The 26,589-nt window shown below is 42.3% G+C and overlaps 1 protein-coding gene across 1 annotated transcript; it reads right to left on the reverse strand.

Annotated features, from left to right (window-relative positions):
- Positions 1–21: 21 nt before the first annotated feature.
- On the reverse strand, positions 22–26,452 carry LRP3 (LDL receptor related protein 3). Its single transcript, XM_030955909.1, is given in 8 exon segments — positions 22–786; positions 788–856; positions 2,268–2,400; positions 4,022–5,108; positions 5,387–5,595; positions 13,832–13,970; positions 21,437–21,484; positions 26,331–26,452. Coding segments are annotated over 8 exon segments (2,490 nt in total). The 5' UTR covers positions 26,398–26,452; the 3' UTR covers positions 22–48.
- Between the last annotated feature and the right edge of the window lie 137 nt (positions 26,453–26,589).

The raw sequence follows: 26,589 nt of genomic DNA on the forward strand, positions 1-26,589 counted from the left end.
AAAAACAATGAAGCTACAAAATTTACATGGACAAAACAAAAATTTTTATTAGCAAACAAGTAAAGATTCATCATCACTGGTATTGTTTTCAGAGAGGGAAGTAGATGACTGTAACATTGGCACTTCCACAGAATGGCAACAAGCTGCATGAACACCCAAAGGCTCCTCCGGGTTTGAGTTAGGGCAACATTGGTTTTGTCCATTCACTTGGATATGAACATTCATAGGGCTGTCTGGATAACCAGACTCCCACTTTTTTAAGGGTAATCTACATGGATCTTCACTCAGTGGATGACTTCCACTTAAACTACTGTCCTCTGGGACAGTCCTCCTGGATACTGACCCTCCATGGATCGTTTCTGTAACACTTTCAGATAAAGGATCTCTGAAAGCCTTTCCTGTATCTGCTTTACTGCACTGCTTAAGCTCTCTGTCAGAGTCAGCACTTAAAGATTTATTGGTGTGTCCAGCCTCAGGCTCTGCATGTGCTGCTGTGCATGTATTTGGCTGGAAGGTGTTGGAAGGCGATGGCTCTGTAATTTCAGTCTCTGGCTGCAGGCTGCTACATCCAGCTTCTTGTGGGCCCCTGGCCTGGCCATTGGCCTCTGAGCTGGGTCCTGCTGGGGAAGGGGGAGGGCTCCGAGCAGTCCCACCAGCACTGCTGATGATGCCATCCCCCAGGGTGGTCTGGGAGGTGCGGGCAGGTGTCAGCAGGGGGATCTGTCCTCTCACCCGAGGTCTGTGGAAGAGCCTGCTCCAGAGCCTGCCCAGGCGCCGCCGGGACGAGGCTGCGCCGCGACGAATGGCGCCGCATCTGCCTGCGCATGGCCGTGCGGATGTTCTGCAGCACAGAGGCCTGCAACACACAGGGAGAAACCAGCATTTCACACACACTCCAGAGATTGCTACACCCTCCTCCCCCCATGAATATCTCCACTTCGCCACAACACTCAGACTCCATCCCTGTGCTTCCTTCTTAAATGCGTATTATCTAACAAACTATTGGAGAACACCAAATGTGGCATTCACATTCTCTCAACAGAGAGAGAGATCATTCTGTCTCCCAAGTTTTTTCCTGGAGAAGCTCAGAGAGAAGAAGAGAAAACAATTCTTATCTCTACTTGCTGCGCCTGTTGTTTTGCACATGTGGAATGTGTTAGGAAGATTGTTTACCTGAAGGGATTTGGTAATTGGATTCTGGTGATGGTTGTTTATATTAATTAACCATAACCAAACACTCGAAGCTGTGTCCTGGCCGTCTTGAGACAGTCACAGGTTTTTCTTTAGTATTCTTTGTAGTATAGTATCTCTTTAATATAATATAGTGTTAATGTAATATAATATAGTTTAATAAAGCAATTGTTCAGCTTGCTGAATCAATGGAGTCAGACGACAGTCATTCCCTGCATCAGGGGCTCCCTGCATTCCATAACAAAGACAGCTCTGCCTGTACCAAGAAGACTCTCAGAGATTCACAGAATGGTTTGGCTTGCAAGGACCTTAAAGATCATCTCATTCCAAATTGCCTGCTGTGAACACCTCCCTCTAGACCAGGTTGGTCAGTGCCCCATCCAACCCGGCCTTGAACATTACCAGGGAAGGGCAGCCACAAATTCTGTTCCTTACAGTGTTTCCTTTGTGAGTTTCAGCTCCGCTTCTCTGCCCAGGAAGTTAATTTTCCACTGGAGTAACAAACTACAAATGTTTTATCACATTTGGAACTGTATCTCAGATGGATACTTCTGACACCATAAAGGAGATTTCTGAGTACTTAGCAATGAAACAGAATGACTTAGTGGCTTGCCAGTGTAATTTACCTGTAAATGAAAACCAATCATTTCGGAAAATTAAGAATTTTCCAAAAATCCTGCTGGAGACATTATTTTCTTGTCATCTCAGATGTATTTACAGTTTCAGCTTGAAAAGCCTTTTTCTTCTATTTACTCTGTGACCTTTCTCTCTGTCTCTATTCATTCTATCTTGATGTACAGCAAAGGCGCTTATCTCACTGCTGCTTCCCAACAAATACATTCAAAATATGTTCAAAATATATATAAAAATAGATATTAAACATATATATATAAAAAATATATAAATGTGTTCAAAACTACCCACAGCAAGAACTGTAGCTCTTCAGCTCCATGTAACACATACACATTTTTATATTACTTCCATATAATTAGCCACTGAAATACAGTTCCAGATTGATTGTATCTAATTTATAGCAGTTTGGCTGCTGGAATATTTATTGGTACATGTCTGCATACTTGTGATGCATTGTAGACAGGGAAGTCTTCAACGGGGGGGATGAGTCCTTGTGCAATCAGCTGGCCATAGGAAGGTGGAGCTTCCCTCCGCACAAACTCTGCCTCCAGCCGCGTCATCTGAGTCTCAAATGCTCTGGGAAAAGAACCACACAGAAAACATGGAACACAACAGAACCACACAGAAAACATGGAACACAATAACAGCTTGTCCTGCCTCCCTGACACTAATGTATAAAAGTGTTGCCACGTTTCTCTTCACAGAGAAAAGCAAGGCACAATTCTTCCCAAGAATATTTCTCGGTTTCACATTCTCTGAACCTCAGAGAAAGGAAAAACAATTCTTCTCTCATTTACTGCTCCTGTGTTAGTCACAAGTGGAATGCATCGTGGAAGATTGTTTACCTGAAGGGAATTGATAATTGGATTCTGGTGTGAGTGTTTTGATTCACTGACCAGTTGGGTCCAGGTGTGTCAGAACTGTCAGCTGACAGTCACAGATGCTGTGCAGCTGGAGTTGAGTTGAGCGCTTGGCAGGTTCAGTTTAGATGTAATGTAATATAATATAGAATAATATAGTATAATAAAGTCATTAATTAGCCTTCTACAAAATGGAGTCCTCCTCATCATTGTTCTCCTCTGCCAGGGGCAAAAATATCTACTACATAAAAGCACTGCCAAAAGGCTCATACTAGGAGTAAAACCACAGAGCTTCCACTAAACTCCAGGAAAATCTTATCAGGATGCAAAAATAAACAGAAGGACTAAGTACAGGGTATAAACATGAATGAATCAAACCAGCAAACTCTCTAGTGCAGTCTCAGGTTGGACACTGTGCAACTGAAGTTTTTTCAACTGGCCAGTAATTATCGTGCCAGTAACAGCCAGTAACTTGTTCAGCAATGGCCCAAAGGTTATTTTTGGAAAAGGCATTAAGAACTGGAAACAATCACACAACAGGGCAGCTTGCAGTTGCAGAGAGGTTTGCCAGTCCTGCCAGAACACAGACACTGAAGTTCCCACCTTAGCACAGCAGCTCTTGTGCAGGTCCTTAATCATGCAGATTTGATCAGGAGAGAATGTAAAGCACACTGTTTAAAACACAGTGTCAGCAGCACAGCACAGGGCTGGTGCACGTGATGAGATGGGAACCAGAAAGTCCCTTATGACTCTCTCCTGCAAGGCAGAACCCTACCTCTCATAAAGAAACGCACACACTACACCTAAAATGAGGCAAAGAAACACACACTACACCTGAAATGAAGCACTCAGAACCAGAGGAAAGAAAGCTTCTACCATAGACAACTCCCACTGAGAACGGGCCCCACCAGAGCAAGACATCACTTTAGGCAGAACTGAGAACTGGAGTATTAGGGGAGGGATGAAGGGTTGTTCAATTCAGATTCAGTGAAGACTTCACTGTAGCAGTTCAGCATTCAGTTTTTGGCAGGGGCAAGGGGTTTGTTGCAAGGGGATGAGAAGGAAAAGGCAGATTAGGTCACAAACAGATTCTGCCATACTGCACAATAACCATGTACTTCTCACAGACCACAAAAGAGCTGCTATTTCTGCTCACTACTCCCAGAAATCTTCTCTAAGCCTAATACAGTGACTATTATTTAGCTGTCATCAGGTCCTTGGATTTGATTTCACAGTATTTTGCAAATTCTCTGGTTAAGAATCAACTCTCTTTTCCTTTTAACAAAACAGAAAAAACCACCACAGCTATAAAAACATCAACAAAGCAAAACACTTACCTGTACTCCCTGGTCCTCAGAGAATATAATTTAAATGCACAACCCAGTGCTATGACTAGCAGCAAGCCACACACGAGACTGCCAATGAGAGCAGCTGTGATGACCTTCCTGGGGACAATCACCAGGCAGTTACGCTCATCACTTCCATCCTGGCAGTCTTCTTGGCCATCACAGCGCCAGGTCTCAAAGATGCACAGATTTGTCCCACAATGGAAATTTCCTGGCTGGCAAGTAAAGCAGTTTTTTTCATCTGAGCCATCTGGACAGTTCTTCTGGTTATTACAGCGGTCAAGTATTGAGTAGCAAAGCCCACTGTTTCCTTCACATGGGTATTCATTCTTCTGGCAAGCCGGACAGTTCTCCTCATCCTTGCCATTGGGACAATGCCACCAGCCATCACAATGCTGCTTATCTGTGAAACATTCCTCATCACTTCCACAGGGGTGCTCCCAAGGAAGGCAGTAGCCTTTCACCTGATATGTTGCATTGAATCCATGGCCGGTGCTCTTGGAGCGGGCATGGTATGAGACAGTGAGCTGGCCCTTGGATGACTCCACACTCACAGAGTGCCTGTTGTTGTGGTGTGAGAATGTCTGCATTAATTTATCACCTCTCTCTCCAATGCCATCATACACCTTCACATAATCATTGTAGCCCAGCTGCAGATCGAGCTGCAGCAGAACATGCCGGTTGTCCTGCGTGTCCACATACCACGTGCAGCGAAGGTCTGACCTGCTGTGGTCTGCACGGAATAAGTCTGGGGAAGCAAAAGATCCATAAAAATTCCCCAGCCTTTTGCCACAGGATAGATCAGGACAATTATCTTCATCAGAACCATCCCCACAGTCTTTAACTGAATTACACCTCAGCTCGTTCAGCAAGCATTTGGTGGAGTGCCCTGTGCTGCACTGGAACATTCCTGAGGGACAGATGCTGGATGGAGGGTCTGTGGGAGGGACAGTGCAATTCTTCTCATCTGAGTTATCACCACACTCATCCATGGAATTACACTTCCAGGTACTGGGAATACACTTCCCATTTGCACAGTGGAATTCATCTGACTGGCACGCAGACTGACCTATCTTTCCTGTGAAAGAAAAAAAAATCAGTATCAAAAAAAAACCCACTATCAAAACTTTTGGAACTATCTGATATCACTTTTTAACATCTATACCATGCATGTCACAAGTTAATTAGTCAGGCCAGTACACTTCAGCAATACAGTTAAAAAGCCACATGCAAATAATATCAGTGTTACCACACCAATACTTTACAGCCATCAATGCTTGTCAAAAAAAAGTACTCCTGTCTTGCAAGTTTTGCCACAGAGAGTATGAAGTGAAGCCAACACACACAAGATTTTACCTCTAATATAAGAAAGGCGAAATCCCTGAGCCTGTCCTGAGCTTGATGCATCTGAGTGAAAAAAGATCCACACATGGTCCCTTGCAGAGATGAAAGATGGAGGTATGGATGATCCACACACTTTGTACTCCTCCCTCTTGGAAGATGGGCCAATCATCAACCAGTCTACTGCACACTTCTGAGAGTCTTCCAAATCAAAGTTCTTAAAACTGTTCAGAACAAAAGAAAGCACAAGTTACAAAGAGGACATGTATCTGGAGCAAAACCTAACAGAGAAAGAACAGACTCTAATGGCTAACTTTCTGCATCAAGCAGTGCTGACATAAAGGTATCAATTCAAAGATAATGAAACATCTACCTTCCGTATACCACCTTGAGTATACAGAAACAAAGCACATCCCCTAATTTGGAAAAGCACCCATCTCACAAGCATAAACATCATACCAAAGTAGCTCCAAAAGCTGAAAGAATGAGTCCTCTTTTACTCAGTCCTTAAATAAAACTGCTTCCTAAAATACAGATATGAGGAAAAGCAAAATTCCAGAATACATTATACAGAAAATAGATTAATTTCAGCAGACATTTCCAACCATAAAAGCTGGGTAACTAGGGATGACAGGGTTGACCACTGTCTTGGAAAAAGAACAATAGAAAGCAGTACAAAGAATCCTAAAGGGTTAAGTATGAGAGACAAATCCACTCTGAGCCATGGATGGGCAAGGAGAGACCAAGAAGAGAATAGGGGTAGAAATGGAACCTAAAACCTAACACCATTATCTTTCATTTCAAAGATTACAATATTCCCTTTCTGGGAGTGCAAATGCAGAGCAAACAAGACTAGAACACAGACTAGTGTCTTCTGCTGACACAAGCCAAGTGATTATTCAATAGCAGCTGATCTGGTGCAAAGAGGAGCCCTGACTGTTTGCAGACCACTGAACACAACTGGATAATAATCCCTACCTGTGGCTCAGGAACCATATGTGGTATTTGTTCTGTGATGAAACAGATTGCATTTCTATTCAGCAATCTGCAATGACAATAGCAGATTGCAGACTGCACAGAAAAGCATACTCATTAGGAAAGGGCACACTGTTCAGAACACTTAGAAATGAATTTTAGTCCTTTTTTATGTAACTCAGCTACACTACATTAACTTGGTAGAAGTTGTGCATACTCCATGCAAATATCTAGACGGAATTTTCAGAAAGGCAGAAAAGCTGTTGCAAAATACAGAACTCTTTCCCTAAATGATTTTTCACAAAATCAAAGACAAATTCTTTGAAAAAGATAACAGAAAGAATTTTCTTTTATCAATGTGTATTTACAAAAGTCTGTCAATGCCTGCCTGACCATGACCTTTGAAGCTGAAAGGGAAAGAACAGCAAGTATATAAACTAGCTAATTCATTTAGGCAGGAGACTTAGCCTACCCACACCTCTAGGTCCTGCCAAACACATTGGCTTCATAACTCTCAAAAAAATGTTATCAGCAAAAGCATGAGCAGTAAGAGAACACTGAATGTGATAAGTTAAAATGGAAGTTAGGAGACGACAAACAACATATGTGCAAGGACATTCCACCCAGAAATGTCCTTCCTCTTCTAACTCTTTCTCCCACCAACCTCTGTGTGTCTTCCCAGCTGTGAGGAAATATTCCCACAGCACTTAATTCTTTGCTATAAGCAATCTCATCAAGCTTCTGAAACCAGCATATTTTGCAAGGAAGTTTTAGATGACTGTGCAGCCAAAATAAAAAGATTTAAGTACTCAGCCATTGAAAGATAAACCAGAGTATTTCTGTTACAGGTGTTCTGCATAAAATGTTTTTAATGACCAAGAAGTGAACAGCCACTGCACCATGAAAAGGAATTTTCCAAAGCATCAGGGAAGCTATACGTACTCACATAAAGTTTGTTTGTTATGTGAGATGTGAGCCAGCATTACTGCGCTACCACTGCAGTTTTGCTCTCTGTAACTCCTTTTGGCACCACATATCATGTAGGGTTTCTGTTGTCTACATGGAGGATTGTTCATAGGAATTTTTTCATTAAAACTTTTTGACTGTTAGAAATACCCATATGCCAAAGAACAGAAGTTTTTAAGAAAAGGGAACAGTCACTAAATCAAGAAATAAAAACTCAAAACTGGGAAGGTGGCAGGGGGGATTACTGAAAAATGTATTTTTGTATGTTACAAACAAGTTCATTTACTACATCTTTTGGTGCTTTACTTTCATAGTTATTTTAGATGTACCATAATGACCCTTAGAGATGCAAACAAATTGTTCTCCTATCTTACCCAGCTCCCAGCACTCCAAGTGGGACCCACAGCCACTCATTTTCCTCACTCTGCTGAAAAGAGCTACTTTTGTCTATCAAGTAAATAATTCAGCCACAGCGTGGGTACACAACACAGACTGCACAACCCAAGGGGACAATTTGCCTATGCAGTAAGCTGTCTATAACTTACTTTAAAAAGCACTTCTTTCTAGAAAAAAAAAAAAAAAAGAAAAATATTTAACACTTTCAAGATTCACACCAAGGAAGAGTACAGAAAAGTCAGCTACATAATCCTGCTACCCAAATACCTTGTTTACAAACTCCTTTGTAGATAACAGCAATACCTCTCAAGAGGCTGCATTTGTGTACAATTAATATCTTTTACTTGCACCTTGGAAGTCTAATAATGTACATTGCTAATAAACAGCTTTTTTTGGTTGTGGAAGGGGAAGAACCTTTAGTTCCAGCTTCCAATGCAGAAGTCCAGGCATACAGAGGATAACTGGTTTTCCTGAGTGTCACTTGTGCATCTCAGATTCAGAGCAGAATCCCACATTTCTTCACTGACAAATCCAAACTTCAGCCACAGAGTACAAGGGTGATGAGGCAGAATAGACTTGCAGGGAAATACTGTGTTGAACAGATTCCCTAAGAACACCATGCCTCTCAGAGATACACAAGCTACTGGAAAAAATACCTTGGTGCTCAAAAAGGGAAATACAGAATATTCACAAGAACAAACTCTTTTACAAAAACAAACATCTTAATCCCAAGTGCCCAGAAGTTTCAAACACAATTTCTCTGTGTATGTTCTAGTTCTAATGTGAAGTTTTATGTGTAATAGATACCACAGCAGTTATAAAATTTCTTCTGCTAAGAGACAAAGCAAAGTCAAAGCAATTATGTTCTTCTCCCTTATGCAAACTAATCAACAGATGTATTTGCAACAAACTTTCCTTTGATTAAGGCATTGTCACTATTTCAGCACCCTTTTAAGTTATATTGCCCCTACTAGAAGCATATTTTTCCTCATTTCCATTGATGGTGATTTTACAAGACCCAAAGCATTATATACTTGAACAAGCCCTCACCACAAAAAACACTGCCTTCTAAAGAAATATGAAAACAATATGAATACATATGTTTGCACTTGTCAGTATATAAAATTTGGATTCGTTCATAATGCATTTGTGACAAGGTTTTGTGTCTGAGGTTTCTGCCATTCTGCTCTGATATTAAGTAGCCAACTGATTTATTTCAGCCAAGACTCCTGAATACTGCACTCAGCCTCTATTGCTTTACTTCTTTCATCATCTCTAATTAGATCTAGAGCTGCTCTGTTATATCCTCTGAAGAATAACTTAATCCTGCTACCCACAAAACATTTATTTATTCAGCTGAGCTTTGTCAAACTGGAATGCAAATTTTTCTATCAAAAGGATTGAATGAGTATTGGTATACAGTGGAAATACAGGACAAAGACTTGTGCTTGTACTGCTTGTAGGACTACACAGCCACTGTACAGTCTTTGGAAAAGTACTCAAATCTGTAGTTACTGAATTTGAGGGAAGTCTCAGACCTTTTGTATCAAAAAACTACATTTTTGTGACTGAAACAAGAAGCAGGAGCCATACTGAAACAGAGAGTACTCATGTGTAACATCACCTGTATCTCATCCAGCACCAGCCAGTACCACAGTATTTTTAAACATCTTGGGCAGGGAAGCACAGGATTTGAGAGGAAAAGCAAAGACAGTTCTGCTCAGTCCCTAATCCTCCCCAGCAAAGCCCTCTGACAGTTCTGCAGGAGTGGAACAGGGACCCAGGGGTCCATCCTACCATGCAATGTTAAATAAACTCCAGCCCTTGCACTCCTCAATTACAGCCTTACCCCCTGCAACCCCTGCTCCAGACACCCCCTCCACCCAAGAGCTTCACTAACAGAGCAATGCTCCCTCCCTTGGCATCCTGGCACCTGGTGGCAAAGGGAAGGAGAACCTGCCTTTCCTCCAGGCTTTCTGTACTCTCCACAAGCACAGCACACAGCCCTAGTTCACAGGGCAGGGAGAGGAAAAGCAGTAAAACATTGGTATTTCCAGCACCAGAACTACAATGTAAACAAAATACAACACCCATCACAGAACATCCTTTAAAATGACCTGGCCTTAGGCTGTTCTCACTGCTACCTGTGGATCACCAAAACAATATAGGAATATAGCAGGAGACTGGCGTACAAGATCAAAATGATTGGACCAAAATTTGCAGGTTTTGTTTCTCCTGAAAGATGCTATTGTCTTGCTCTTCCACATTTTTATAGAGAAGTACAACAATAGCCAATGAAACACTGAAAGTATTCAGAATTTGAGGATCAGAACAACTCAATGTGAACTGAGAAATGCAGCACTAGGTCTTGTTTTTACTGAATTCTGCAGAAATCAGTAACCTCATCTGATTCTTTTTCCAGTGGCATGATACTGAAATAGAAGTTACCTCCAACAGTGAGCAGACCTCCAGGAGTTTACAGGAAATTACTGTATTAGTCATATACATCAGTTTTTGCCTATGTACTCACATGAAGTAACAACCTACCATGGTATCTTCCTATTATCTATTTTTACATTGCTGGAAAATACTTCATTAAACCAGACTACCATAAACACACATTAATAATCTATATATATATATGGGAAAAATGTGCTTCCTGCAAAACTCATGCTTAGCAGAGCTTAGTTTTTTGCCATCTGCACTGAAAGGAACAGTAGCAGCTAGGGAAAAAAAAGTACTTCTATAAATAATGTAGGGAATTCTCCACAACCCTTTCAGTAATTTAGGCACGAGGGACTACAGATTAAAGAAAAAGAAAGCTTTCTTAGTAACTGGGAAAGGACAAACAGGGGATGCAAAATCTGAATGAAAGCAATTAGTAAATAAATAAAAAAGTAAATGTCCAATTTGGCCCTCTCAACTAATTTTAAAATTGGAGAATAAATATTATGGATAGGTCAGTAAAGCACAGTCCCAAAATAAAACCAATCAACCAATTAAGCAAGAAAAGTTACTTCTATTTGCCAACTTCTCACAGAAAGTGTAGACTGTGAACAACTGATGACTTAATTGGCTCATTAAAAACTTCTGCTTAACCACTGAAGCACAAGGACCTGAAGTCAGGAAAGCTCCACTGCACTCCCAGCTCCCAAGCAGCAGCTAACTGCATAACCTTAGACAAGAGACACTGCCTAGCAGGGGCTATTTCTTCAAAGGCTGAGTAAGTAAATGGCTATTGTGAGGTTTTCTCCAATTAATGTCAAGTTCTGAAACACTATGAATTTGGTAAACAGACTGTGAAGCAATCCCTTTAACTCTTCACACAATTACAGAGCAGCAAGAATACATGAACAGACCTCAATGTTATGCAGAAATTGAAACTCAAATGGTATCTGACAATTTCTTTTTTTCAAAGCCACTGAAGTGAAAGCCAATGAAGATGATCCCCTCACCTCAATTAATAAGAGACAGCTTGAGTGGGTCACTAAGTAGATTGCTTTTCAATACTCTTATCTTGAATTCTGAACATGGAGAACATATTTTTACTTGCAGTCTCCTAAATTCCAGTAATAAAATAATAAATTTATACTCCACCCACACCAGGGTTAGTTACAACCATCAAGTAACAGCAACTGCTAAACATTTTTTTTCATAGATATGAGGGAACATAAACCTATAAAGCCTGTAAATGATGGTACAGAGGCAGTTAGTGCATATGATGTGTTTATATGATCTTACATGGTTTTATGTAATCCTCTGTGAAAAGAAGGACGAAAATAGAGAAAATGGGTGGGAAAATCAAGTCATTTCCAAAATAATAACCAGCAATTGATCACCTGAATTTAAAGAGACATAACACAGTCCTGGAAAACAGTGGCTACAGGCTTGTTCACAGTGTCAACAGAACCATTCCATCAGACACACACACCTGAAAGAAAGTACTGAAATATGCATACAGAGTGGTATAAGCACAAGGAACATATACTTCCTGTTCATGGGAGAGCTCCCTCAAGGATTTATAAAAATTAAACTATAAAGCAAAACAATGAGCATGGAAATGTGAGGATATGAAGAAAACACATGAAAGACAGACATTAAGACATAGCTTCTAAAGGAGATGGCCACAGAAGCCAGCATCTTACACACACATGTAGATCTGGTCACTGTTCTACTGAAAGCTGCTGGAAAATAGGTTTATAAAAAATAACCACCAAGTGCAAACAGTTTAGAAATAAAAAATACTTTCAATTGCAGTTTTATCCCGTAATGACTCCTGCTGTACCTCATTTTATATATCTCTTACATAACACTGCTGTCTTGTTGTCAACGAGAATTCAAGATGAAAGGAAGTGCATACTGTGTAACACAACACAAAGGAGATGGGCTTTTCTGAAACCTTTCAAAACGCAGATGTTAGCACAAGAACTGTGTTTGATTTTCCTAGGAAAATTTAAAAAGCTACTCTTATGCCCTTACCAACACATTGTTAGAATAAGAACCATATCCAAGTGGAAAGCAGAAAACATGTTTGCATTTGAAACCTCCTAGCCTAGGCAAGGCAGCTCCTTCTTTTACAACAGCCTTGTAAAGGAATCCTCAGATGCTGTAACATTTTGCATTTCCTACCCTGGAGTGAGTCATTGCAAGCACATTTATAGTCACAAACACAACACCACAACACCAGTCCCTGGGATGTAAACACTTAGTTCCTATTGTTTGCATGTGCAGAGGAGGGCAGGATATGGCTGTGCATTCAGTGAGAGAAAACAAACCCATTCAGAAATCTTGCAACTCATATTGCTGTGCACACATCTAAATTGTACACACATTATTACCAGTTGCCACACCTCATATGTTGTTTCTCCAGCCTCTGTTACACTCACACTTGCAGAAGAGAGTCCTAATCCCAGCTGGAGCTCTGGGACATTTTCACAGCCTAAACAGCAGCATTATTCTCCAGTCAAGTCCTGTCTCTCATTTGTCTGCTTTCTCAGTTTTCAACAATTTCTGCTTTGAAACAAATTCCCCACATCCAATGTAATGTAATGGGATTTAAAAGCATGTTTCTATTTATGAATTTCAAATGCTGGCAGGTATTTACTTCATGACTTTTGGTGAGTAGTTCCTATTTTGAACTATGGATGGTGGAGCTTTCCTATAATTCCATCTGTGGCAGATTTGTTTTCAATTTCTGAGCATCTGCACTTGAAGAGGTTTTGCAGCCCTTTTAAGCAGCTAAGCAAAGAATGAGCAGATGGTGTCAAATGTAACAGTGCTGAAACCCCCCCAAAAAACTTTTCCTGGGTTTTAATTTTTAAGTAAGAAATTATTGGCTCACGATGGATCCCACCACTAGCCCAGAGAAATTAGGCACATTCACAGCATGCTCATATTATACCCTAAACATTCTTAACAAATCCTTTGCAGTACATTTTAGTCTTTATTGAATAGCATTTCTCTAGAGTTGAACTGAAATTGTACCACAAATGCTAATTATTATTTGATTTGTTGGAAATAAATATTAAGCAGAAAAGCATGTGTCTTTTGGTAAACAAGTACCAATAAGCAATAATTATCTCCAGCAGTCTATTAAGCATAGCACCATTTCAAGACATGAGTGAAAATGCTATTTTTTTCCTAAGAATTTTACAGGCCCACTGAAGCTGTTGCAGGTTGTATTAGCTTTCACCTACTCCTATTTATAAGCAATGAAGGGAAAGGGGACTATATAATGCGAGTAAATACATTGCTGTTTCCCATTCCCTCAAAAGTCAGGGGTATATGAAATCTCACACAGGCATTGTGAAGATAAATACATTAAGTGACTTCTGTAATCACAGATGTCAGAAGTAACCTACAGAAACAAGCCACAGTGAAGCATTTTTAAATAGAGAGAGGTGCCCAACCAGGAACCATGTTCCAGTGTAACCAATAAGCCACAGTGAAGCATCTTTAAATAGAGATACCCAACCTGGAACCATGTTCCAGTGTAACCAATTTCAGCTCTCTTTGATCAGCCAGTGCCTCTGAAGACAGCCTCACACTGGTCTATCAGGTAAACTCCCATTTTGTTTTGTTTCAGCAAAGCAATCCTTTACCTCCACAAATATCCAAGCATACCTAATTGTTATCATATCTCCATGATCTCCTTGGATGTACCAGCTGCAGTTTATGGCTGGAGGATAGTTGGATGGCCAGGAAGGGCTGTAGATGACTCCCCGTCTCTCTGTGTGCTGTTCCAGCTCTCCACTGCAAGCAGCTGTTAATAAGGGGAGAAAAATAATATTGTTAATGCTTTCCCTAATCAACAATTCATATTAGCTTCAAGGGCTTTCATCAGTTCCTGGAGACTGCAGACATATGTGAGTCAAGTTTTATCCTCTTACTGCTCTCTTCCCTGCCCTGTTTTTTAATTAAGACACCCACACCAAGTGTAGGTAAGCATAACCAGCATTTCAATGCAGGATCAATCAATAATCTTGTATGAATCTACCAGAGGCTACAATCAATATTACTGCATGGATTGCCAAAAGGATGTACTACAGAAATCCTTCTTACCAACCTCCCAAAGCCTAGGCAGGTCACCCAGCAAGTGAAGATGATCTGTATTAACTGTAAAGTAACTAGGAACTCATTTTGTTGTGACATGTTCCTGGACATGCTGTTTATTCTCTTAACCACGTGAAGAGTTTGTAAGGGTTAAAAAAATATCACCACCCACCACACCCCCACGCCTCCCACAAAAAAGTAAACTGCAGTCCAATGTTAAATGTTTTCACTGAACATTACTAAAGTACTCTAAATTCCTTCTGAACCCACATAGATGGGGAAAAAATTCAAGACAGGGAAAGGAGCAAACAAGGCCAAATAAAGCTCAGCATTTTCAAAGCACATTTAGTTCTTCCTATGGAAAACAGCAGGCTATATCAAATACTTATAATTTGTAATTAAGCAATTCAAAAATGAAAATTAAATGTTCTGAGGACAAGTTGAAAAGCTGTTCTGATAAGAAAACATACTCCAAGCAGACTACAACAGGGAAAATTCTCTGCAATGCAATAGCTATTCTGAACATCCTCCAAAAATATTATTTAAACTATTTTTAAAACACATTACTATCTAGAGCATGACCTGTGGACTGCAGCTGAATATTTCATTTTTGAAAGAAGCTTACATTCTTGTAGCTGAAAAATGTAGGAAGGGAAAAAAAGGTTGCCTATACCTTGTCACCTCATACACATACACATCCAAATACACTGCATTATAAATGAAAGATTTACAGTATTGCTTGAAATCCAGCCACACAAATACACCGCTTTCAATTCCCAGTTGGGATCAGATTTAGCTGCACTGGAGGGATGGAAGGAAGGATACCAGCAAAGCTACTTGGCTGCAGTCAGGTCAGGCAGCAGGGCTGCAGCACATCCCCTCCAGGAAACCTAGGCCTGGCACTATTCTGTGTGTTCACAGTAAGCACTTCTGAAGTGAGAGCCACAGGAATACAAAAAGCATCAGGTGAGTAACTTACCTGAGGCAAAACATAAAAATGCTATTATTTTTACTCTCCAGGTAGAGCATTGCACTGAAATACAAGTATATAATTCCTACTAGTTTCAAAGGCCACAAAAACATACAGAATACATAAATACATGAAAACATCTATTTCCAAACAAATATTTTGCAGTAATGAAGTTACAAAAACAAGAACGAGATTTTTGTTATCACATTTCTAAAACCAGAGCAGCTCCATGCCAGATGCTGGCAAATACTGAGCTGCAGTTGCAGTTACAGAAACATAAAAGAAATGTAAGATCCACAGGACTTTTCAACTGCAGTTCTCAGTTTCTTTAGGTCCATAATTGAGCTCCTCCACATACTTGTTACTGCATCAACATATCACAGTAGCAAAAGACCGAGAGCTAGCAAACACATAAAGGAGCTGGAAAGGCTGCATCTCCTAACTGCCAGGTTAATAACACTTCAAAATGGGAAGGAAACAGAATCCACAAAGTGAAAGAACAAATACAGCAGACAGCACTATCCAGAGGCTTCCAGTAACACCTGTGCAAATATTTTCTGCTGCCCTTGTACCATATTATGTTCTGGATTAATATCCCTTATACATAGTACTTGCAATAAAAAGGAGTTAAAATTACACAAAACTTATTTAGTTTCTATTCTGAGGAAGCCCCACTGACAGGCTGATGGCTCTGCATGAGCCCTTCCATTCATACATCCATCAGTGTAGTTAGGGGAGCTATTATTCTCCCAAAGACTTGTTTCTCAGTTTTAGGAAGTAATTACAAAGACTCTGAGCAATAGTTACTTTAGTATCCCAGCTTTTTTGAAGTAATATCACTACATATTTTCCTTTTGGAATAACATCGTTTCCTTATGTAGAGGATCTGCTGTAACATCATAGTTCAGGTCTTCAGTGAGAAATGCTTTTTCTTACTAACACTGCACATCTGATATAAATGTGAGGCAAGAAAAAAACAAGTGACAAAAGAAACAGATTTTTCCTTTCACCAGAAGAACTGTAGCTGTGCAAATCTAAGGACATAGTGAGGAAAAGGCTGCACTGACACTATATGCCATTTTTGGCAGCTCCTCTGACAATGGCTATTGTTGCCAACACTTTAGCACGGCCTTATCCCCTCTGACACACACCAAGCTTTTCAGACTTGTCCTACTCACAATCAAAAGGACAATTGCTTACCTCTTGCAAAGGGTCCTGATTTGAATGAACCACAAATCTGAATAAATATGTTATGGTTTAAGACAATTTAAAGGCGAAGCCTCTGGGTCTAGCTATCTCCCTCAGGGGTCCAAATAACTAATGAATGTAAGTAGATTAAGTTAAAAAATAACCCCCCCTCCCTTTTTTTTTTACCAAAAAGCAAAATAGCAACAGTCAGAAACTATGGATGAGACAGTTTAGTCAGAGAGAGAGAAACAGACAACTTTCCCAGGCATCGTCCTGGGGAAGTTATGGGAAACTCAAAGAAAAGAATTAAAACAATTCTTATCTCAAGTCTGTACACCAGGTGTTTGTGAACATGTGGAATGTTGTATGTGATGGTTATGGACAAGAAGGTGTTGTTCCTAACTAAACAACTGTGTAAGGGGTGTTCTTTGACAACCAGTCAGGTTCTGGTTGAAAGATCCTGCCTATAAATATGTGAAGTTCCTAATAAAGTTCCACTTTGTGCCTCCTGAGTTTTAGAGTCAATGTTGCAGCTTCTCCCCGTTCATAATACAACGACGACAAGAAACAACAGCAAATAATGACTAAACACAAAACTACAAAACTGCTCAACCCTGTGGACTCCCCAAAACAAAAAGAGACCCCAAACAAAAATTGCCAGGCACAGCCCCCAAGGTGGTGCCCTGGATTTCGAGCATGCGGCCAAAGGACAAAGGGGAAATGGTGTCAGTCTCTGCTCCACCGCCCCTCTCCGTTCCCCTATCTCTCACTGGGCTTATCTCCTGTCGGCTGGAGCCCTGCCTGAAGTTCTGTGGATTCAGGGGCTGCCAGCCCACGGAGGGCACTTGTCCTGCTGGAGGCAGGGGCAGTCACAGGCGGCTGGGCAGGATGCGCTCGGCTGGCAGCGGCTGGAACGGCAGCGAGCGCCCTTTCCTCCCGGTGTCCCAGCGCCCGAAACCGCGGGGAGGGGACAGACCGACACCAGGGCTGGAAATGGCTGATGGCTGCTGCTTCCTCTCGAACGGCCGGAGGAGACATCGAGCCTGGGGCTATAAACGGCGTCCCGGCAGCTTCCCTTATCTCCCTTATCTGCGAGCCCGCAAGCACGAGGGGCAGAGAGGCTGCTCAGGCAGCTCTTGAACAACACGCGCCAAAGCAAACTCGGACACATCACTCACACAAACTCACACACACCGCTCACAGACAAACTCACACACACGCTCACAGACACACAAACTCACACACACCGCTCACAGACAGAGAAACTCATACACACCGCTCACAGACAGAGAAACACACACACAACACACAGACACACAAACCCACACACAGCACTGAAGGCTGACACACACACACCACACACAGAAACACAAAGTCACATACACCACACCACTCCCGGCCGAGGAACCTCCGAGATACAGGAAGGGTTTCTGGGCACAGATGATTATGGGGTACACCATCATTACGAATGACACCAAGACAGTATCGCCAAAACTTAATTACACTGTTTTAACAACATGTCCACAGTCCCCTAAACCTGTTGGAGCAAACTGGGGACACACACATACACCCTCCCAAAACTACTGTAGTGTTTACCCGAACCTCACTTGATTGCCTCCTGGTTTTGATGCCTTTTTTCTCACCAACGCTCATTACTACAGGTTTTGCAAGCATCAATTGATCTCCTCCCTGAAGCAGCCGCCTGCCCCTCCACTCCTTGTGCTCTGACTGCTGCAAGGAAGAAAAGGTGAAATATCCCAGCACAGCTTTCAGCAGCTCTTTTTTCACACACATAAATCTTGAAAGAAATACCTTTACTAAACACAGCCTTCAGTGCTGACAACAAAATGGTAAAACCACACAAGGGTACAATTTTATACTGTTGGGGCTTCATTATTAATAAAAGGGTCCCAATTCCCTCCTCAGCTCCCGGCCATGAAGTCTGCAAAATCACACACATGCCTAAGTACTGTGTTAATAAGTACTCAGGGCATCAGCATGACACTGTGATTCCTTAAGGAAAACAAACAAAAGCCTGTTCAAATTGCCAAAACATCTAAAGGAAAGGGAAGTTCCTAAATAGAAAGGCACAGTCTTGGATTCTGAAGACCTTATCATCAGTTACAACACAAAAGAATAGCAGTGATAACACTTTTTCAACAATTCAGTGTCTTTCCACAGCTTTTCTGCACAAACCTAGAGGAAAAGTGAAATCCCAATTCACTAAAAACTCCAAACTGCTTAAATTTCCCACATTTAGCATTACTGAAAAAACATAAAAATACCAATTCCTGGACTGTCCAACCAACCCACCAAAAATCTTACTGAGATGGTGCTTTTAAAGAAAAGATAAATTATGAAAACAGACAATAATAAATCCTCCACAGTTAAAAAAAAACCTAAACAACAACAACAAAACTAAACAAGCAAAGAAAAAGGAAACCCCAAGCTTTAAACAAATGCCAGAAGAGATTTGAGTTCAGAGAGTTTCTGTCAAGCAGATATAAATCTTAATGAGGGCATAAATCTTAATGAGGCTTTCTGTAACAATCAAATGGATTTCTTCTACTGTAAACAGTAGATTCCCTCTGCCAGTTAAGTATGCCACAAATACGTGCAATGACATTTCCAAAAACTTTACATTAATAATATTACTCTTATTTTTGCAAGAGTAACTGTAATAAAACATACATTAAGCTTCACCAAAGGACAGAACTGAAGGTACTATGCTGTGCTGGAATACATTTTCAGACAATCTCAGACAAAAATAAATCCTGCAGCTTCACATTCTTTGCACCAGTCACAAGGAACACATCCCAACCATCTGCTCCAGGATAAAAGATGTTTTGCACTTGCCACAAGGAACCTCCTCTCAAACCCAAATTCTTGGCAATACACATTTCCTCAAGTAGCTCTCTCAGTGTCAGCAGGAAACTCTCCCCAAGTTCTCACAATGCTCCCTCAAGGAGGGCTTGCACACATGGTTTAATGCACATCCCTTATGCATGTGGAAAAAGAAGATGTACGGCTCCCCTTTGCTTTGCCCAGTCTCCAGCTGGCTTTTTCTGTCCCTGATCAGAGCCAGTGAAGGCAGAGTCCAAGGGTTCCACCTTCAGATGTGACAAAACCTGAGCTCACGCTGCTCCATCAAAGGCCCACCTGGCTTTGTGTGAGCACAGGTAAGAGAAGCTACACAGGGATGGATCCCTCTCTGGCAAGGACCTTTGATGATCATTTTGATCCCAAGCTCCAGTTACACCATCAGGAGACAGGGTAACTCAAAACTGTATGAAGACAAGAAAACACGAAGGCTGCAATACTCTGAGGTTTGCAGCATACTTGAGGAATAAAATCCAGATGTTACAACTCAATTTCTAGTGAAAAAAAGTGTTAAAAAGCAGCAGAGCCAACTGGAAGAAGCACTACATATTTTAGGCTGGGGCAGTATCACCAGTCTAAGTAAGCAATTGTGTAATTACTTAATTTACATTCTGTAAACTCATGCATCATACACCAAACAGATGCCAAACTCCATCAAAAGCTAAAGAACCATCCAGGCAGAACATACGAGGACATAAATGACACTCTGTACTTTTTCCAGTGAAAGAATGGCAAATACTGTCTTGCAAACAACACGTCCTGCATGCTTTATCCACACTTCCTCTAATTTAAGGCTTAATTTAAGCAGGTTACCTAATCATAAAATTACTACCTTCTCCTGATTGAAACTTTCTCTCAACCCCCAATTTTGACCGGAACACTCAAGGTCCAGCATTGTTCGATCTGTTGTCCTAGAATTATTTCTCTGTTTTCCAATATCCTTTCCTCCCATCTCCCTTATTTGCCATTTTCAGTTTTAATATAAGTTGCAGCCTCTCTGGGAATGAAGTACATTTACATGTATGATGGTGTCACAGCCACAGGAAGGTTGTTATCACTAAGAGGACCCTGACTGCAATTTTCCCATAATGTCACTAACTCACAGCACTGCTAGAGAGAAGGAAATTACACTAAGTGCTGTGATTCTGGTTGAATTTCCACACTGACATTCATGAGATATTTTTAATATTCTTGTTTTAGCTTCTTCAGGAATGAGCCACTCTCCCTGACTTGGTGCTCCCAGGCACACTTCCCAAACACAGAGTTTTCCTCTAAACATACCCAGGACTACAACCTTAGCCTCAAGCTTACAATTTTTATCTATCACTGACAATGATGCAGTCCATAATCCTGTTGTGGTTTAAGCCCAACTGGAAAATAAACCCCACAGCCACTCCCGTCCCCCAGCCCTCAGGTGGGAGAGCCCAAACGCAGATTAGGGGTTGAGATATCAATTTACTGTTACTGGAACAATTTACAATTTAACAGCAACCAGATGAGAGAACAATCAGTGACAGTGACATCACCAATGACAGCAGCACCAATGACAGCAGCGTGTGACACAGGGCAATGGCCAAAGTGCTTGGAGCTGGACAGGGACAGGGCCAGGAGTGACCAGGACACAGGGACAGGGCCAGAGTGACCAGAACACAGGGACAGGGCCAGGAGTGACCGGAACAGCAGCGCAGCCTCCGCACGGCACCTTGGCCTTGTCCCCCTGCCGGGCACACACGGGGACAGCCCTGGCACGGGGACAGCCACCCTGGCCTTGGGGACAGTGGGATAAGGATCCCTGGCCCTGGGGACAGCCAGACAAGGACCCCTGGCCCTGGGGACAGCAGGAGAAGGATCCCTGCCCTTGGGAACAGCAGGACAGCGATGCCTGGCCTTGGCTGGCACAGGGACAGCAATCCCTCACCCCTGGGGACACCGGGACAATGATCCCTCACCCTTTGGGACACCGTGACAAAGCCCAGGAAGACTTAAAAGTGGTAAACTTCCTAAGATGTCATCGCTAGTCTGTCTTAAACAAATGTAATTTAAAAAGTCACTCTTTCATTAGAACACCTCTCTGCACAGGGAAGAAACAGTAACAGCTCAAATGAACAGTAAATAGAGGTAAGAAAAGTATGTCTTACCTAATGAGGTAACAGCACTTTCTATTTTCCCAGTCAGGAAGAGATTCACTGTGTAAAGACAGAAAAACAATGTTCAGACAAATTCCAGCAGTACAGGGTGGCAGTCAATAGTTAACCATTCCTAGGTGTTTGCTTGGGTGTTAGCACAAATGCATTCAGGTTTCCCAACAAGAACTTTGCTTATCTGCACAGGCAAGTCGTGTAATCAACTATTATCCTTCACTGTAGCTAAAACAAGTCAATACACAGTGGAAGTTTACTATCTCTGAAACAGTACCAAAAGAAAACAACTGCCAATCTATTTTAAATTATCTCCCATAGGATTAATTTTAATTGCAGAACACAGAAGAACAATCACATTAAAACGCGATTATTATCCTTAAATACTTCTCTGAATAAAGCAAAGTTTGCTCCCCCCAGGTAAATGTCACCTTGAAAATCAGCTGCTAAAGCTAACATGATTGCCTTGACTAAGCAAAAGCAATGAAGTTTTCAACAAGGTCCACTAATACAATCAAAACAGGATGAGGCAGTACTTGCAATATATATCTGACTTGCAAATTAAGTTCCAAAGACTCTTCACTTTCTCAACAGCCTCCTCTCAGTGTATACCATTAAACTGATCTGGAAAGAGTAGTTACTGGCAAAGGAAATTTGTCCTGTGTCATTGTTGCTCCAGAAGTCAGCATTAACATGTAGTTCCCTATTAGCTTCCCCACATATTCCTTAAAAATTACAGCGTGTCCCATTGACTGCTCTCATTTCAGCACTAATCTGTAATCTACAAAGATAGCCTATCAGTAAAATGACAAATGCTTAAAAAAAATAGAAAGGTTTAAAATGTTTCCAAAAACTTAATTTACAACATCCCAGCCCGAGAACTCACTTCGGCTTTATTTTGCATATGTTAAATCCTAAATCTTTTAACAAGTAATCTCTTGGCAAGAATTTAGTTTAAAACATCATTTAAAAATCAACAATAGGAGAAGAGAGGAAGAGAAACCGTCCCTGTTCCCAACAGTCACTTAGGAAGCAGCTGACAATTAACACTATTTATGGCCCAGTGTGGGCCCCCATTGTCTTCTACACTGTCTAAACACATCCCAAAACAATGACCCTTGCCCTAACAACCTTCTGGTATAACTTAAACCAGCACAAGAGGTACAAAAAGTACTAAAGGGGTGGAAATAAAAAACAATCCCTCAGCTTCCCAGTTCAGGCCCAGTCACATTTTTCAGTCACCACAGTGCAGCAGCCCAGGTGCCCACAGCTGTCTCTCCATGGCTTATATCTGCCTATCCACAGTTTGGATTTTCTCCTTTTGGGAGGACTGCTACAGACCTCAGGCTGAGCCCAGGCCCTGCAACACAGAGACAAAGACTGCTCCTGGGGAGAGCATCACAGACTTCAGGGCCCGACCTCAGGGACAAGGGCAGCGACCTCCCCCTCCTTCTGAGCAGTCTTGGGACTGAGCTTTTAGGAACACACTAAACCATGAGGGCAACTAAACGGCAGTGCATGTAATGCTACAGCTTGAGGAGAAACACACCTGAGCCACAGACTTGTGTTAATAAGCATTATTATGATGTTCAAAGGACCTTAACAGCACTGGTTTTATTACATAATTAGCTAACATCTGTAACATTTGTTATGTGACAATAACAATGTGTCATGTAATTATTTCTTCTTTCACAGTGCTAGTTTGATCAGTTAGGTGAGTAAGAGTACCTAGGAGCAAAAACACTGTCCTGTACCAGGAAACAACACAGCCCTGTTAACTCTGGCCAACAGCACATCCATTTGTGACAAACTCAGGATCACAACAGCAACACAACATTTCCTCATCCAGTATTAAAGTGCCACTACTTCTGTAACCATAGTAATATAGTCCTAAAGACTGAGATGAAATTAATCCATGATTATGTCACAAATTTATATTCACGAGAAGTAAAATACTTGGTTTTGCTCCAAAGAAAGTACATGAATATACTCAGCATAACTAATGTCAGCACAACTGCAAGCAGGGTTTGAAGATACAATGTATGGAAGAGTCTGGGTCTGTACTACCATTGTAAATCTTTCTTTAAGTTTCCTACCTGAACACTCCCAACAGCCATGAGAGAAACAAACTCTGAAGCAGAGGTTTCCTCACATGGCTTAAAAGAGGCCCCTATGCCCTTTAAATGCAAATAAGTAGGATAAAGACAAGGGGCATAATAGAATGGAATTAGCCAACCCAGAACTACATTACTGGGGACTGTTAAACAGAGAGCCCCAGTTTACCACCACAAATGCAGTTATGGGCAGCCTTGCACACCACACCTGGCAGATATCTAAGAAAAAAAAAAACCCCGAGAAATACTCATTTATCTCTGCAAAAAACTTTTATTGGCTGCAGTTGCACGTTCTTCAAGAAGTCAGCAAAAATAGTTCTTTAAAATAAAATCTAAGTCTCACACCAGATAGTTTCCCAAGCAACTGAATAAGCTTACAGTTTCCAATACCCATTTTGCTCATTCAAGACCATCAAATCAAACCACAAGAGCACTGTTAAACCCAGCTCTCAAAACTGGCAGAGGCCCATAAGAAAGAACAGCCATTCCCTACTGATCTTCTTGTCTGCTGTCAAAATAAAAGCAGGTGAGACACTCGAGCATTAGAAAGTTTCCTAGAAGCCCTTTTTTTAAACTGTTGAGCAGTTATGGGAAAGCCAGAATAAAATCCCAGAAGTGGTTCAGTAGGCTTGAACTCCATGTAGGAAACTTACTGTGCCATTCATCTGGATTGCTAAATAATTCTCAGGGTGAGGTTTTCAGCTTGGAAAGCGGCTGTTTGGATCAAAAGGGAAATTTACATCTCGGCACCTCCCAATCAAATGACAGCTACCAGGCTTTCCCCACAGCCAGAAGGAGAAACATCAGCTTCACTGCTTCCTTCTTATTTGGTAACTTTCTATGTCCTCCAGAATTTCTCAAGAATGATAAACAAAATGGCTTCACAAAAGAACAGTTGAAACAAACCCAATTGCAGCCTTTGGAGCAGCAGTTTACAGATGAGGTCACACAGCAATGGTCAGTGGCAGTGCATTGATACAGACACCAAACACCCACACACAGCCCGTGGGAAAACAAGGAGAGAATGGCAAGAACCAAAAACAAGGATGAAAGGAAAGGACAGACAAGCAGGAAGTAAAACACAAAAATAGTTAAAGTAGCAGCATTAAATTCTTATGGGTTCACTGAAGCAAAATACCTTACAAGCTTCCCACCTCTCATGTTTCTCAACTTCCACTACTGTCAGTTGTGCAAGGAATAGGAATAAAACATTCCAGCTGAAAAGAAGAGCCAGACAGTGAAATTCTAGAAGTCATAGAAAGCAGAAATCTACTAAACTTTCAGCCTGACATCACCCACACCTAAACACAAGAAGTGTTCTCACTTCAGCTCTGGAGTTTACATAACCTTTTATTATCTCATTAGTCATTTTAACAATAACCATGCTATTTATGTCAACTAGTAACAGGTTTAAGAAAGGTCTGACAGGGCCACAAAAAAAAAAAAAAAAAAACCTAAATAAAATTTTTAAAAACCCAAAACACCCCCCAAAAAACAGGAAGAAATTCAGAGATACAGGGAAAACATGTATCTTTCTCTAACTTTAAATAAGAAGTGCAGCAGACATTATCCTCATGCTGTGCACATCTCTGAAATCCTGTTAAGACTCTGCAAAAAAGAAGAGTTGTACAACCTGGATGCTCAAACTGTTTTGTAGTTTAGCTAGCTTTTTACACTGTACTTACATTAATTAAACTAGATACATTTGAAAGAACCACAGCAACCTTTAAACTTCAACTTCCTACATTTTTCTAGGTAAGCACTGATGTTAAGGAAGCACTTTTATATAAACAAGCAGTCTGGTTTACAGAACAAGCAGTCTGGCCACAAGATATCTCCTTCTGATTGTTTGCATAACGAATAGTAACTGTCACTCGGGATTATTAAAAATTAACTCTAATCCACTTCATTAGCAAAGAGATGTGGGTTAGAGCATTGTGGATCAAGGAGCTGTGACAGTTTACCAAGTGAGTGTCTGGAGGGCTCAGCACAGCTCTGCTCAGCTGCTCCTGATGCGCTGCCCCACCAGGATGCCCTGGCAGAGTGCAGTGAGCTCTAGCAGCTCCTAACTTCTCGTGTCCCTGTTAAACACGCCGGGCTTGTCCTTCGCTCCTTCTTGTCACAGCCAGGCGCCAACGCTTCTGCCGAACAAAAACCATCCCCTGACTGAAGGGGCTGACAGACTGGAAAGCAGTAATACGCTTCATCACGTTGCCATAAATTAACACCTGCTGAGAAGCAGAGCGGAAAGCAACGGCTTCAAGCAGAAGGGAGGGAAGAGAGCAGAATATGGCAGAGACACGGAGGGAGAGGAAATGTTTCTTCCCGCTGCCACTCAAGAGAAGGGCCGGGCAGTCCCTGACCGAGCCCGCGCCGCACTCAGCACAAGCTCACAGCCCACGGAAGAACCGCTGATGCCTCCTAAACTTTTCTTTTTTTTTTTTATTCAGGGCTGTGCGAGGTTATGGCAGCGCTTCCAGAGCCAAGGGCAAGGCGATGGGCTTCGCTGGATCCGGCAGCGCTCTGCGCGGCCCCATACGGCCGGGCACGGCAGCCCAAGCGGTGCTGAGCGAGCCGGGGCCGCGCCGGCCCTCGGCCCGTTCGGAAGCGGGTGACAGGAGGGAGCTCCGCCGGCACCATTCGGTGCGGTGCAGCCTCGTCCCATCCCGCGCCCCGCAGTCACTTCCCGCAGGGCAGGAGGGGGCCCAGCAGTCCCCAGAGCCGCTGCCCGCCGTGCCCGAACGTGCCCCGCCGCCAGGGAGCGGCCGGGCCGCACTCACCCAGGCAGATGGCAGTGAGCGGCGCCAGCGCGCCCTGACGGAGCTCCGCGGCCGCTGCCTTCTCCATGGCGGGTCGCTGTCGCCTGCCCTTCAGCGCGGGGGGAACCGCGGCGGCTCCGCGCCCGCCGAGCCGCTACGCCGAGCCGCAGGAGTCGCCGGCGGCGCCGCCGGGCCGCGGTGCCCGCGCCCGCCGGGGAGCCAGGAGTGGAGCGGGCGGCCGGCGCGGCGGCGGCCCCATGGCCGGCCCGCGCTGCCGCTC

The sequence above is a fragment of the Camarhynchus parvulus genome, chromosome 11, assembly GCF_901933205.1.
Source record: "Camarhynchus parvulus chromosome 11, STF_HiC, whole genome shotgun sequence".
Taxonomy (NCBI): Eukaryota; Metazoa; Chordata; class Aves; order Passeriformes; family Thraupidae; genus Camarhynchus; species Camarhynchus parvulus.